Source organism: Macrobrachium rosenbergii, chromosome 48 (genome assembly GCF_040412425.1).
Source record: "Macrobrachium rosenbergii isolate ZJJX-2024 chromosome 48, ASM4041242v1, whole genome shotgun sequence".
Taxonomy (NCBI): domain Eukaryota; kingdom Metazoa; phylum Arthropoda; class Malacostraca; order Decapoda; family Palaemonidae; genus Macrobrachium; species Macrobrachium rosenbergii.
This window is the reverse complement of record NC_089788.1, coordinates 70,367,482-70,380,212: the sequence shown is the minus strand read 5'-3', so window position 1 is coordinate 70,380,212 and position 12,731 is coordinate 70,367,482. Positions and strand designations below refer to the sequence as shown.

At 38.4% G+C, this 12,731-nt stretch overlaps 1 protein-coding gene across 1 annotated transcript in view; it reads left to right on the top strand.

Annotated features, from left to right (window-relative positions):
* Nucleotides 1-12,036, top strand: part of LOC136831510 (mitogen-activated protein kinase kinase kinase 1-like) — a 133,585-nt gene extending 121,549 nt beyond the window's left edge. The window contains exons 5-13 of the mRNA XM_067092052.1: nt 503-619; nt 2,208-2,386; nt 2,518-2,840; nt 3,021-3,191; nt 3,529-3,722; nt 3,895-5,385; nt 5,787-6,210; nt 8,650-8,924; nt 9,145-12,036. Coding sequence (XP_066948153.1) covers nt 503-619; nt 2,208-2,386; nt 2,518-2,840; nt 3,021-3,191; nt 3,529-3,722; nt 3,895-5,385; nt 5,787-6,210; nt 8,650-8,924; nt 9,145-9,297 — 3,327 coding nt within the window. The 3' untranslated portion in view covers nt 9,298-12,036. The remainder of the gene's footprint in view (nt 1-502; nt 620-2,207; nt 2,387-2,517; nt 2,841-3,020; nt 3,192-3,528; nt 3,723-3,894; nt 5,386-5,786; nt 6,211-8,649; nt 8,925-9,144) is intronic.
* Nucleotides 12,037-12,731: the final 695 nt, after the last annotated feature.

The following is a 12,731-nucleotide window of genomic DNA, read 5'->3' as shown; positions in this document are numbered from 1 at the left end:
ACAGCATTCATTTGCTTAAACGGTTATGCAGTGTAGTGCTTAGTAAAATATCCTTCGTAAGTTAAATGTGTTTGCGTGTGTAGTGTCACATGTTTCCTCTCGCACGGGGTGGTTCCTGGGAGAAGAAAAGATAATGATCACTGCCACATTCATACTTAAACTGCTTAATCGTGGATGAACTCCTGTGCACATTGCATACAAAACATTAGCCGGTTCATACAACCACGTAATATATATATATATATATATATATATATATATATATATATATATATATATATATATATATATATATATATATATATATATATATGTGTGTGTGCGCGTGCGCGCGCGTGTATGTGCATATATAAAAGTTGTCCTATATTAAATATGTCTTGTTTTTATTTTCCCAGAAGTCTCATATGAAGTGGATAATTGTCTCCCAACAGAGTTTTTGAATATATTGTACATGTATTTCTTAGGAGTTGTCGTTATAATGTTTCCCTCTTTTCATTCGCAGACGTGCTCCTGTGGTCATGGTCCTTACTGTGTTCATGTCCTGTTTGTGATGGTGAGAGTTCTTCAAGTTCCTGAAGCCGATCCAGTTCTAATGGCAGGATGTTTGAAAGATTTTGAGGTAGGCCATGTTACATCAGAATACATCGAGAGCAATAGCAGAATTTTGTTTGTTGTGTATTTATTTATATTTGTATATTTGGGTGTGTTTTTATGCATTTGTATAATCTTTGTCAGGACGCGTCAGGAGTTAAACTATAAAAGCTATTAAGAAATCTCGAAACAAAGCACTAGGAAATGGATTTTGAACAAAAGGAAAGTGGTTTTCAGGCAGGGTCTTTGTGTAAACTCGTGCTCCCCGAGAAGCTGGGATAAAAAAAAAATTATTTAGACTGCCATTCCTGATTAGTTTTCTGGGCCTATTATTCACTGAAGAAAATTTGCTTCATTCATAAGGAGAGAAGTGAAAGACTTAAAGATTGGAACGTGATATCGTCATAGGAAAGGCAACTTTAACGCAAGCCTGTCCGTGTTATTATGTATCCTTTCGCGTTAGTAAAGGAAGTTTTAGAGCGTCTGTTTGAATGAGATGGAGTGTTAATCTCGCGGTGCCTCTTTGGTGACACGCATGGCAGCCTTTAGATGAGATCTGTATGTAAACTACGCCACTGGAGCTCTGCTGTTTCTTCTGGTGGGTAGTTGGTTAGAAGGAGCAAATTACTTGACCATCAGCATCACCATGATAGGATGATCAAAGCAGAACCCGTAATGTGATTTTGTTTTTTCATTTGACCACCGATGTTTGCCTTTCATAGAAAACGTATTAATAACTAAAGGAGGAGGAGTCTGCGAGCAGTTATCTTATCCCTTAACCACCAGACATTTTGCTTAACGGTAGTTAAATCACAGTGCGTTAATCGCATCCACGTATTGTGTTGCAGTTCTTGCAGTGCTATTTAACACTCCTGTGTAATCCAGTCGTTCGCAACACTGACTCATACGTGAAGGCATGATGCCATTTAACCGAATCCCAGTGTCTGGTATGTGACAGGTTTCACAGCATCTGTCAGTTCGCAGGGCTTCGCACGAGAAATTAAAATGGGGAAACTTTGATGTGCACATTAATCATTTTAACCTGAGAGTTTCATTTCTCAATATCGCCTCATTGAATCATGTACATTTTATAGTTCTCTTTGTGAACTGAAGCAATGGTATCCTTATTGAGTTTTCTTATAGATGCAAGTGGACTTCTCTCAAGAAAGGTCTTTGCAGCCTGCTGCCCTTCTCTTGCGTATTTTAAAGCCTCCTTTTTTGTACGGTCCTCACATATTTGAAACAATACTCTGGTGTTTAATTGTGCAGCAGCACCAGATAAAGTGAAACTATGGTACTGTATATGAATTTGTCCCTTCAAGATAGCATTGCTGCTAAAGCAGTCATAAATGGTTATGAAAGTCCTTTGAATGCTTGTCAGTGTCGTTACATTCTCTTTGCTAGACGGGACACGTTTCTTGATTAGTAATGAAAGATCAGGAATATGGTGCCCTAGTGCTTTTTCAGATAGCATGGCAGACATCAGACCAAAATCCTTGATTTGTAATCCAAGACCACTTAGTTGATAAAATGCACTTTTAAGATAGCTCAACAGATGTTAAACCATTGGATAGTTGGATAGCTCAGCAGATATATTTAACAATTTTTTTTTTCAGATTGAGCAGTTAATGACTGCATATGAAGAGCGTCTAAAGAAGGCTGTGCGGGCTCGAGAGAGAAGGCAGAGTGGAAGCACTGGTGTTGCAGGACCCCAGTCTTCAAGGGCAAAAGGTGGACGCTCAAGCCCTTCAACGCCGACGGGTCAACCATCTTCAAGTTCAGACCCCACTAATGGGTATGCTAAAAATGAACTTCTTGAATGATCAGAGTTACAATGTTTCAAAGATGCCGTGGATAGGATTGAATTATGTGTCATTTAAATTTTATCATTTTCTACCTAAAAATGACTTTTACTCTTTTGAATAGGGATGAAGATTCCTTGTGCCCCATCTGCCTTATGTGTATGGTTGAGGGAGAGAGCCTGGTCATGTGTGAGACAGGCTGCCACAATTTCCTTCACGAACACTGCATGGCTGTTTGGGCAGATGACCGAAAGGCTCAAGGGCAGCCTGTCCTGTGCCCCCTCTGCAGGTCACCGTGGCCTCTCAAGCACCACCCAAGACTTACACCAACTCTTGGGAGTACTTCTATCACACGCTCTTCACATGTTACTACCTCGAACACAGCTGCCAGATCCCCACCCCTGGCACCTGACTATGCTTTCCCTCTGATGAGTGCAAGTTTCTCAGGTTAGTTGAAAGCTAAAGTTACCTGATTTGGATTGATGAAGTCATTCATTCACCAATTCTTCAAATACTGTTTATTGGTCATTTATAATTGCTTATTATAAATACACTTGATATTCCTCTCTTATTTAATTTTAGGTCTCTGTGGAATGTCTTTTTCATAGAAAGGTTTTCCTTTTACAGGCATTTGCAGCAGTGGTCGTCAGAGCCCAACGTCATTGGGTTTAATGACAAGATCGTTGACATCGGCGTACCCCCACACTCATTCACCTTACGCTGATTCTGCTTATTCGTCCCCTGGTGGGGGCCCAAATTTTGGGATTTTGGGGTCAGCCTATCCACCCACTGTGAAAGGTTTGTGCATTTCCTGTCAGGTTTGAAAATATGCGGGCATTTCATAGATCATTTTTTTAAATTTATGGCTATGTTTAACCCAGGAGAACATTAGAAATATCTTGAAAAATGATGGTTTAGTTCACACCATTTTTGAACAGTGAGAATCTTAAATACAGTATTAGTATTTATAGAAAACTGTTGAATCTAGTTTGTAACCACTTCTTTTGAACTTTAGAACAGTTCACATTTAATGTATGGTGTCACAATAGTATTGAATGCCTTTCCAATTTATACTTGCATTTTAAGTATAATTGGTACATTTTTAACTCATATTAACTTTATTGAACATAAACAGGTGAAGTCTCAGCGGCCATAGTAGCAAGTGCCTCGGAAGAAGCCGTTCCACTTCCCAGAAGTGAGCCAATTCCAGCTGAACATGAATCTACTGCTGCTAGTTGGGTCAATGTGTTTGGCAAGGAACTCGTTGCCTGTCTGTTTTCACGTGACTGGGCTGTAAGGGAAACTGGCTTAAGAAGACTTGCACATGAGGTATTGTAATTGTTCATTTATTATTGTTACACACTTTTTACTTTCTGCAATGAGAGAGTCATAGCAGTTCAGTAAATATCATTCTTTTGAAAAGATTTCTCAGTAATTGCTTTTAAATGACTTACAAATTCATGAACCTTTATAATAACTAATGCCTTTCCATTTTTTGCAGGTGGTTAAAGTTTTACATTGGGATAGGTTGGTTACAGGTGAAGAGAAGAGACACCAAGTAATTCATTGTTGTGCTAATATTCTCGCCCAGGTGGCGAATGACCCTGTTTACAAAGTGTACCTGGCATGTTTGCGATGTGTGCGAGTGCTGTTATCACATTTGAGTCCATCAGGGGGAAGTGAAGTGACAGCACTTCAAGAATTGTTCCGTCCACTAGTTCACACGTTACTTCTTAAGTGTGCTGATGGTAACCGACGTACGTCACAAATCAGCGTTGACTCCATATTGGAACTATGTCGAGGCCAAGAAGGTGAATTGGCCTTGGGCACTCAGGTGACTCCATCATCAACACCTGGTCTGGGGGCCATCTCGTATGTTCTTTCCTGCATTTTGGATGATACCCCACCTTCAGAGGCTCCATGGCAATGGCTTCTGGGAAGGCTGTGCGTCCTTGATCGTCTTGTTGATGAATTTCCATCAGAGTTTCAAATGCAGTATGTACCTTTGCAGCCATCGGAATCAGGATATAAATTACAAAATTATGACCGCCTCATGACTGTTGTTGAGTTTGCTTTTAAGGCACTTGGTAGCAGTCATGCTACAGTAAGTAAATTGGCTCGTCGTGTATATATTTGTGGAGCTCGATTTGCTGCAGCAGAACCTGCTGTGTTCCACCAAGTTTGTGATATGTTGGCAAAACTTGATGTGTCATTGCAGATGCGGCTCAAACGGAGACTTCGGTCTATGCAAGGTCAGCATAGTGATCGTAAATCCTCCCTTGCAAGAATAGAGGGAAAATTGAGTCTTGGCACATGGGATCTTGGAGACACCACGGGTCCCAGATTAGTTCGTTCTGTTTCACACTCTCCGTCTAGAATGTTTTCTGCCCTTAGGTCTTCCTCACAATCCCCAGCTCGTCAGCCAATACTGAGTTCTCCAACTAAAAAGGATATTGAAAGATCACCTAAGGGACCCCCAACGGGCTCTCCAACATCATCCCCACCAAGACCCACGCATCTGCCGCTAGATAGTTTTGAAACAAAGTTTAAAGAGAAACAGGCAAAATTACGACTCTACCATAAAACTAAAACAAAACAGGATATGTCTTTCTTTGTACAAAACTTCATTGATTCTCCTATGCAGCAGCACCAGAGACATCATCACTGGAGCCCCTTAAAAATTGGAGGCTCTCTGAATAGAGGTGGTCTCTCCCAAAGCCATGGTGATGCTTTAGACGTTTCTCCTCAGACACCTCTTAAATCCATTGCCCCTCCTCAGTTTTCCTTTAAAGATGTAGTCAGCAGCCCTGCAACACCAACAGCACCTAATTCTACACCTGTTCGAGAAAGTGCACCACTGTTTGGGTATAATGAGCCCGGATCCAAGCAGGTGGAAGATCCATGGACTGCTCAGGAAGCACCACTGCCTGTTATCCCGGGTCTTGATCTTCTTCCAGCTCACCTTGATGATGCCTTACACCCTTATGAGCAGGTAAGTCCAGTGGTTATCAGTTATGCAGCAGTCTATGGTGCATTTATCGTAGAGTATTATTATACAGTATAATTATCATGTAAAGTGTCTGTCAGCCACAGAAGTCAACCCTTCCAAAGCTTCAAATTTTTTCCATTAGCACATAAATAATTATTTATATTACTTATAACTTACAGCTTCTAATGATATGACAAGTATAGAAATGTATTTGGTAAAGACTTAACTTTTTCAGTCTTATTAGTGTAAAAATACTGCAGTTAATACACAGCTAGGACCAGAACAATACATTTTTTCAACAAAGAAGGATAATTTTTTTATGGTTTTGCTCTTTAATATTATTGTGAGAAGCTTATTACGCAGGCTTGGTTCCCTGTATTTTACACCTTTTAAAATTATTTCAGAATGTGGAGGGTGGACAGTACGAGGAAGGTCGGGATTGGGTTAGAGGACCTCTGCTAGGAACTGGTGCCTTTTCTACTTGCTACCAAGCACGGGATGTACGCACAGGAACACTTATGGCTGTTAAACAAGTATCTTTTTGTAGAAATAGTGAGGAAGAACAAGGGAGGGTAGAGGCTTCTGTAGAAGAGGAGATCTTGATCATGTCACGTCTTAGACATGCAAACATTGTACGACTCTTAGGTGCTTGCAGGCACACAACATCGTTTTCTGTATTCACTGAATGGATGGCTGGGGGATCTGTAGCCACTATGTTGGACAAGTATGGAAAGTTTTCAGAACATGTTATCTTGAAGTACACCCGGCAGGTATTAGCAGGATTAGCCTACCTCCACGACAATAAAATTCTGCACCGAGATCTCAAAGGTTTGTATCTTCTGAATTTTTTTTCATCTTGTAAAATTGTAAAATTTCCAGGCCTAGCATAACCTTAAGTGGTCCAGTGGTAAACCTAAATGTATCTTGAAGTACTGTTAATAAGATTTCTAGAAAGATAAAAGATACATGCAAAGATAAATGAAGAAATCCTAGTGAATTGAAATATACGTAGTAAATGAGGAAAATTTACCCTTGATTAACAGTACTGTATCTTGTCAGAATTATAAAAAGATTAACCAGTAATGAAGAAAGCAAAATAAAAGGCTGGGGGAAGGTAGACTTTTCAAGAGACAAAATATGAGTAAAAAATATACGTAGTGTAAATGCTAAATATGAACTTGTAATCTTTGTTGTTTCTGTGTAACATGAGCACCTACATTAGCCAAAGAAAAGTATGAACATAAAATTAGCTTTTCTTATCATAGATATTGGCATACTGTTGAAGTCATTCATGCACACAGTGGCCTGCTGGCAATCCAGTCAATATAGAGAATGCAATATGATGTTCAATTAAATGTCATTTGGTTGTGTGTAATAAATAACTCTGTGTTGGCTAAATCCAGGTGGTAAAAGATTATCCCATTGAAATTGACAATTTGTATTCAGATATGGTTATAGCTAAATTAAGGTGGCACAAAAGTATCCCTGCAAGAATAAGATTTTTAATTTATTAAGTTTTATGTAAAAGGCTTATTCGAATAGAGGTTTCAGCCCATCACAACTGAGCAACTGGTCACCTGTCTTTCTTGTGAGCATTCCTTGCATTGGAAAACAGAACAGTCAGTGGCTTTTTGTTTATTGGCTCTTGTGAATAATAGGAGTCAAGCTCCCCTTCCTTCCTAATAAGTTGTTTGCACTGCTTGGGTTGCAGTGACTCTTTTAAACTCATTTGCCTTGAAAAGTCTGTGCAGTAGTAGTTCAGTTGAAAAAATAAAGTTCCATTTATCTAGCTTCCTGAGTCTCTCTCTCTCTCTCTCTCTCTCTCTCTCTCTCTCTCTCTCTCTCTCTCTCTCTCTCTCTCTCTCTCTCATCATCATCATCATCATCATCATCAGACAAAGGACAAGGTAACCATCATAATTTCTGTTGTCCTCCATATATCTACCCTGTCTTTGATGTTGGGAGCTTGACTACGCCTCCTTGTTATTCCTGACATATCTCTAGTCCTGTTTGAGTAATGTGGTTATCTGTATTCACTTCACTTCATCTGAAGCACAGAAAAAAGCAGATGTAGGAGATAATCTCAGGAGTTTTCCTCTTGACCATTTCATGACCAATGTGGGATGACAATAATATCCTCCAATTCTTTTGGAAGTTACTCATACTAGGCAATTCCAACTTTAGAAGTGGAGAAGGGTCGCTGTTCATGCTTTTGTAACAAACAAAATTGTGCCTTAGCGGTAAACTGAAGTATATTTTAGATGTTACTACTTTGGGTAAACCCTGTGAAAGGTACCAGTGTGACTTTGTGGTCTTGTTAAACTGCCACATAATAATAAAATGGCATTGCTTTGGTCATCCTCCTGTTTGTTACTCTTGTTGTCCCCCTGTTGTCACCCAATTATCAACAACAATGTTATTCACCACATTGGCTAAATTTATATTTCCCCTCTCTTCCTTGTGTCTCTGCCTCAAGAGCTGTATCCCTACCTAAACAGTTCTCTATCCTCTATCTGATTTTATGTAGAATCATTATATCGGGCAGTCTCAGCCTGTTGCAGTGCCTCGGACATGGTTTTCAAGACTATCGCTGGTTGTTGCCTTGACTATTTGTGCACTTATCCAAATGTGTTTTGAAGCAGCATAGTGTGTAAAGCCCGTCTGTGCTGGTCCTTGCAGATTGACTAATGGAATTTCATGGCTAGCCAATCATAGCTCCTAAATGCCTCTCCAATACAGTATGACATGTTGCTCAGAGAATTGATGGTGGTAATAATCCTTGTTGGTTGATATTTTACTACACCTTGTCCTCATATAAACTAACTCCCTAAATTCTGATATCTCGTTTAGAGATTGCCACTTAAATCGGTCAGGAAAAGGATTATAAAAGTATTTTTCTATAAGTGCCTGATCTTTGTAGAGACAGAGTCAAAGAGATCAAATAATAATCATACTTGTTATCCTTTTCAAATATCTGCATATATTTTTTCTGAAGTAGTCTGTCCTCTTGCAAAGAGCAACTAGTGTGTGTGAACTTACCAAGGGAAGTTACAACCTATCTTAGCATCCCTTCTTTACTTGAAGAGTAAAGGAAAAGCTATTAAAATGCATAATTAGGGTTCTGCAAGGTAAATGTGCCAACACAACTATGCAAATGAAGGGTTCTGCAAGTTAAATGTGCCAACACAACTATGCAAATGAGTAACACTAGTTCAACATCACTTAGGTTAAATGTACCTCTGATGACCATTTTTATGTTTCTTTCAGGTGCAAATTTGTTGGTGGATAGTACTGGCCAGTGGCTTAGAATTGCTGATTTTGGTACAGCTGCAAAAATGGCAAGCAAATCTACTGTCACGGGAGAATTTCAAGGACAGCTACTAGGTACTGTTGCCTTTATGGCTCCGGAGGTTCTACGAGGTGAAGACTATGGACGTTCCTGTGATGTCTGGAGTGTTGGCTGTTGTGTCATTGAAATGGCTACAACAAAACCACCTTGGGATGCAGACCATGTCTCTAACCAGTTGAAGCTAATGTACAAGGTATTTACTAACAAATGAAATGTTGAATTAGAGTCCAGAGATCTGCTATTTCTGCATATCAGTTTTATTAAACATTCAGTGTTTATCAGTTTTGTCTAAATTTATGTTATTGATATACAGTTTTTTTTTTTGTGATTTATGTAATATGCAGTATGAATCATAAAGGTAACAGTAACTTTTCATTTTAACTCAACTAATACAGTAATCTATGTTTCTCCAGATTGCATCAAGTGTTTCACCTCCACGTGTACCAGACACATTGTCAGATGCTGCCCGTGACTTGGCACTCAGCTGTCTAGAAATCAAGAGTGAAAAGAGACCCCCAGCCAAGGAGTTACTTCAACATGCATGTTTTGATACGAAGCCACCATGATCAACTCGCTCTGCCGCATAAAAGACTGCTGCTTGGTTTATTTTAAAGCTATAAAATAATTCTTTCACTGTCAGTTTGAATGTAAGAACTAATTGTTTTTATTTGGCAAAGCAATCAGAAATTCTTTTTGGGGTCCAAGTGATTTTACTTTAATCGGAACAGCAGCAGACTTTCACCCTTGAAGTAAAATTGACAGTTTCAGAGCAAGAAATTGGTTTTAAAGATTGGGTTGCTTGTTATATTTTATTTTTTTTTTATTTTTACCTCTACTTCTTAAATTCTGATAGTACAAATTTTCACTAGGTTACTTTTCACTTCTTTGTTATTGCTGATCATTTATGGTCTTCTTGATTAAACCTGGTAGATGTGAAAGGGCAGAGCATATAGAGCATGACAGGAAGTCCAGCTCTGTAGTGTATATATTGACAGTATACACGTAGCTTAGTGTAGGTCATAGGCGGCCTCCTCCAGGGCACCTGATTTCTACTTGCGAGTATAACGTTAAGGATATATTCAGAAACTTTTTACTTGGAAATCGACATAAAACAATTTAATTGGTTTTAAATCTTCTATCAAACGTTCAGGTGTCCGAAGGAGCGGAGTCCCCATGAAGGCGGAGTTAGATCCCATTGTCAACAGTGATTGGTTAATTTGAGGGAAAAGCACTTTTATAAATTGAATTATTAGCCAGTATGTTAATCAGTAATTTTGTCATTTGTTAATTCTTTTTACATGATTAACCAACCATGGCTGACAATAGAGTTGTTCCACAAAAGTTTTTGGTAAAATTTCTTTCTGTCAGTGAGTTGTTATTGCAGCTGCTGGTATGGTGCTGTTTTCATCTCACTAAACAGTTTTTGTTTCTTCACCAATTAAGATGTTGCTGAGCAGCAAAATGTTGCATTGAAGTTTCTCTTGATAAATTGACCACTTCCATTGCTCAGCCACTTCTTACTAATAATGTGACTGTGTGAGAATGACTAGGTTATGAACTCCGACTTGCCGTCACAAATGGTGAATTTTATTGCATTTGTTATTTGTAACACTTTCATAAGTGCATACAGATCTCAGTGTAATTTAGGGGACCAACTTATCTTTTATTATTATTTATGTATTTTATTTAAATTATTTCTCTCATTTCCTCTCTCCCATGGTATCTTAACTTTTTGTCCCCATTTCCTGGTCTCATTTTTTCTTTGAAAGTGTTCAGGTGCACCTAGATGTGGCAAAATGAATCTTGGTGAAGCAATAAGATATGCAGAGTTTTAGTTGAAAAGAATTATTCGGTGAAGCTTTAGGAATATCTCTAAAGCTGATGCCAAATATTAAAATGGTATCAAGTTAAAGGCGAGGTTGTTATAAGTAAGGCAGTGAATTCCTTACACATAGGCTCAAATGTTAGCAGGTAGTGGTAAATTTAGACTGATTTTTGAGTAGGCTAGATCTAGTTTTGCAGTTACATAGTAGTTAGGTGTAGTATGTTTGCAGAATTAGCAGTTAGTGTAGCGGTAGAGCAACCTCGTCCTTTACTAAATTGATGCTAGACCCAATTTGGTGGGTGGGTGTAAAATAATGAAAATAATAACATCATAAAGGTGATGCTCTGTTCACACAGTTGGAATTCTTGCAGTGATGGGAAACAAACAATTTTAAAGACTATGGTCAGAAAGATCAGGCAGTGCTTGGAAACCCCCCAGATGCAGAAGTAATGCTTTGAATAATGTTCTAGTCACAGGACATGGAATTTGTAAATTTTCCACAATTTTATTTATTTCATAAATTTTTTTACTATGCTATGATAACTGCTTTCATGGTGGGTTTTGAGTCGAGTTCAACCTGACCTTAGTTCCTTTGGGGTCTAGAGTCAAATGTGGACATGCACCTGGGCTAGAAGGTTACGTAAAGATTGGAAATGGTCTAGAATAGCTGATTTGTCTTGATCTCACTCTTACTTAAATTATAAAGCCTGGTATTCAGGTCTTGACTCATTCCGTCACACTCCAGTGTTGAGGAATGGATTCCTTATGGCGTATGTCCTCGTATGACTGAAGTAATGAGAAAAATAAAAAAAGTACTTATGAAATGGGAATGGTTTAAAATGTAAAGGATTATAGCCCTTCTAATGAATTTATATAAGTAACTCCTAACAAAACAACAAACTCCCCATTCAAAAAAAGTGCCTTAATTGTAAAAAAAAAAAAGTAATCAAGAATTATTAAATCAGAAAGGGATTTTCACTATTCATACAACTTTAAATTTTGAAAAAAACACTAATTTCTAATACCCTTAATATGGGTTATATAAAAATGTTAGGTGTGAGAATTCCTTTACAAATCTGGTGGCCAATTTAATTCTTGCAACAAACCAAGAGCAAATACAGGTGATGGGAGGAATGGGTGAAAGAGAAAACAATAATATTCCCTGCAGTGTTTCCCTTTTTTCTTTTTGAAGCTTTAAGTCTTGATTCTTCCAAATATTGTAGTTTCCATCCCTTTAAAAGTTCAAAAGTACAAGTTTGTAAGCTCTTATCGCCCAGGATCTCCCTCACAACATAAGGTGCCAAATTGTATAGTGCACAACCACTTAGTATTAGGTATTCTCTGTTTTTTTTTTTTTTTTTTCTGCATTTCATATGTGAAACTTGTGAATGTCTGGGACCAATTTTTGAGGAAATCTTGTAAGTGCCTAAGTTTTTTCCATAGTTGATTTTTGGTAGTTTTAAATAAAATTGAAAATCTATTTTTTCTTTATTATCCATTGATTGTTGTAGCAAAAATACTGTACAAACAATCGCCTTTTATGTTGGAGTACTCCACTGGAGGACATGAAAAAAGCTAATAAAAAACTTGGTAACACATTATTTGGAGGTTGGGGTAACAAACATTATTTGGAGGTGGGCAGGTGAGGGGAAGAAATACCTACTGCCCCACTGCAAGGCAGCAATTCTTCAGCCACAGCCAATTGAAAGCACCTCTGTATTCTTCTCTTGACTGACCATCAAATTGAAGCTTTCAAATTTTTTTTATTGTATGTATGGTCTTTGTTTTCTTGTTGAGCACAGATTGAAACAAGAAAACTGAATAACAGAAGTGAGTGTTTGGCTGCTTATATCCTTAAAGTTAGTGTAATCAGCTTTGTTATTCTGCAGTGGTAGGTCTTGCAAGGTGTGGCCAAATAAGCAACCTTTGCAGTAAAGAGGTTTGGCAGCAGCAGAGGGAGGCCGAAAGTCATTTGTTGATTTTTTTGTGAATATTGCTCCTCCTTTGATGTTGCTAAATCTTTTCTGGGCCTCTCTCCCAGACTGTCCTCTCTCTGTCCCCACCTTCTACTTGTTCCCCTGGTTGTGCAAATGCAGACAGAACGTTCATGTGCTACTGGGTATTGTGACAATCTGTAGGTGCATGATTGTGTGAATCCTTGGGCAGTGCCAGGGT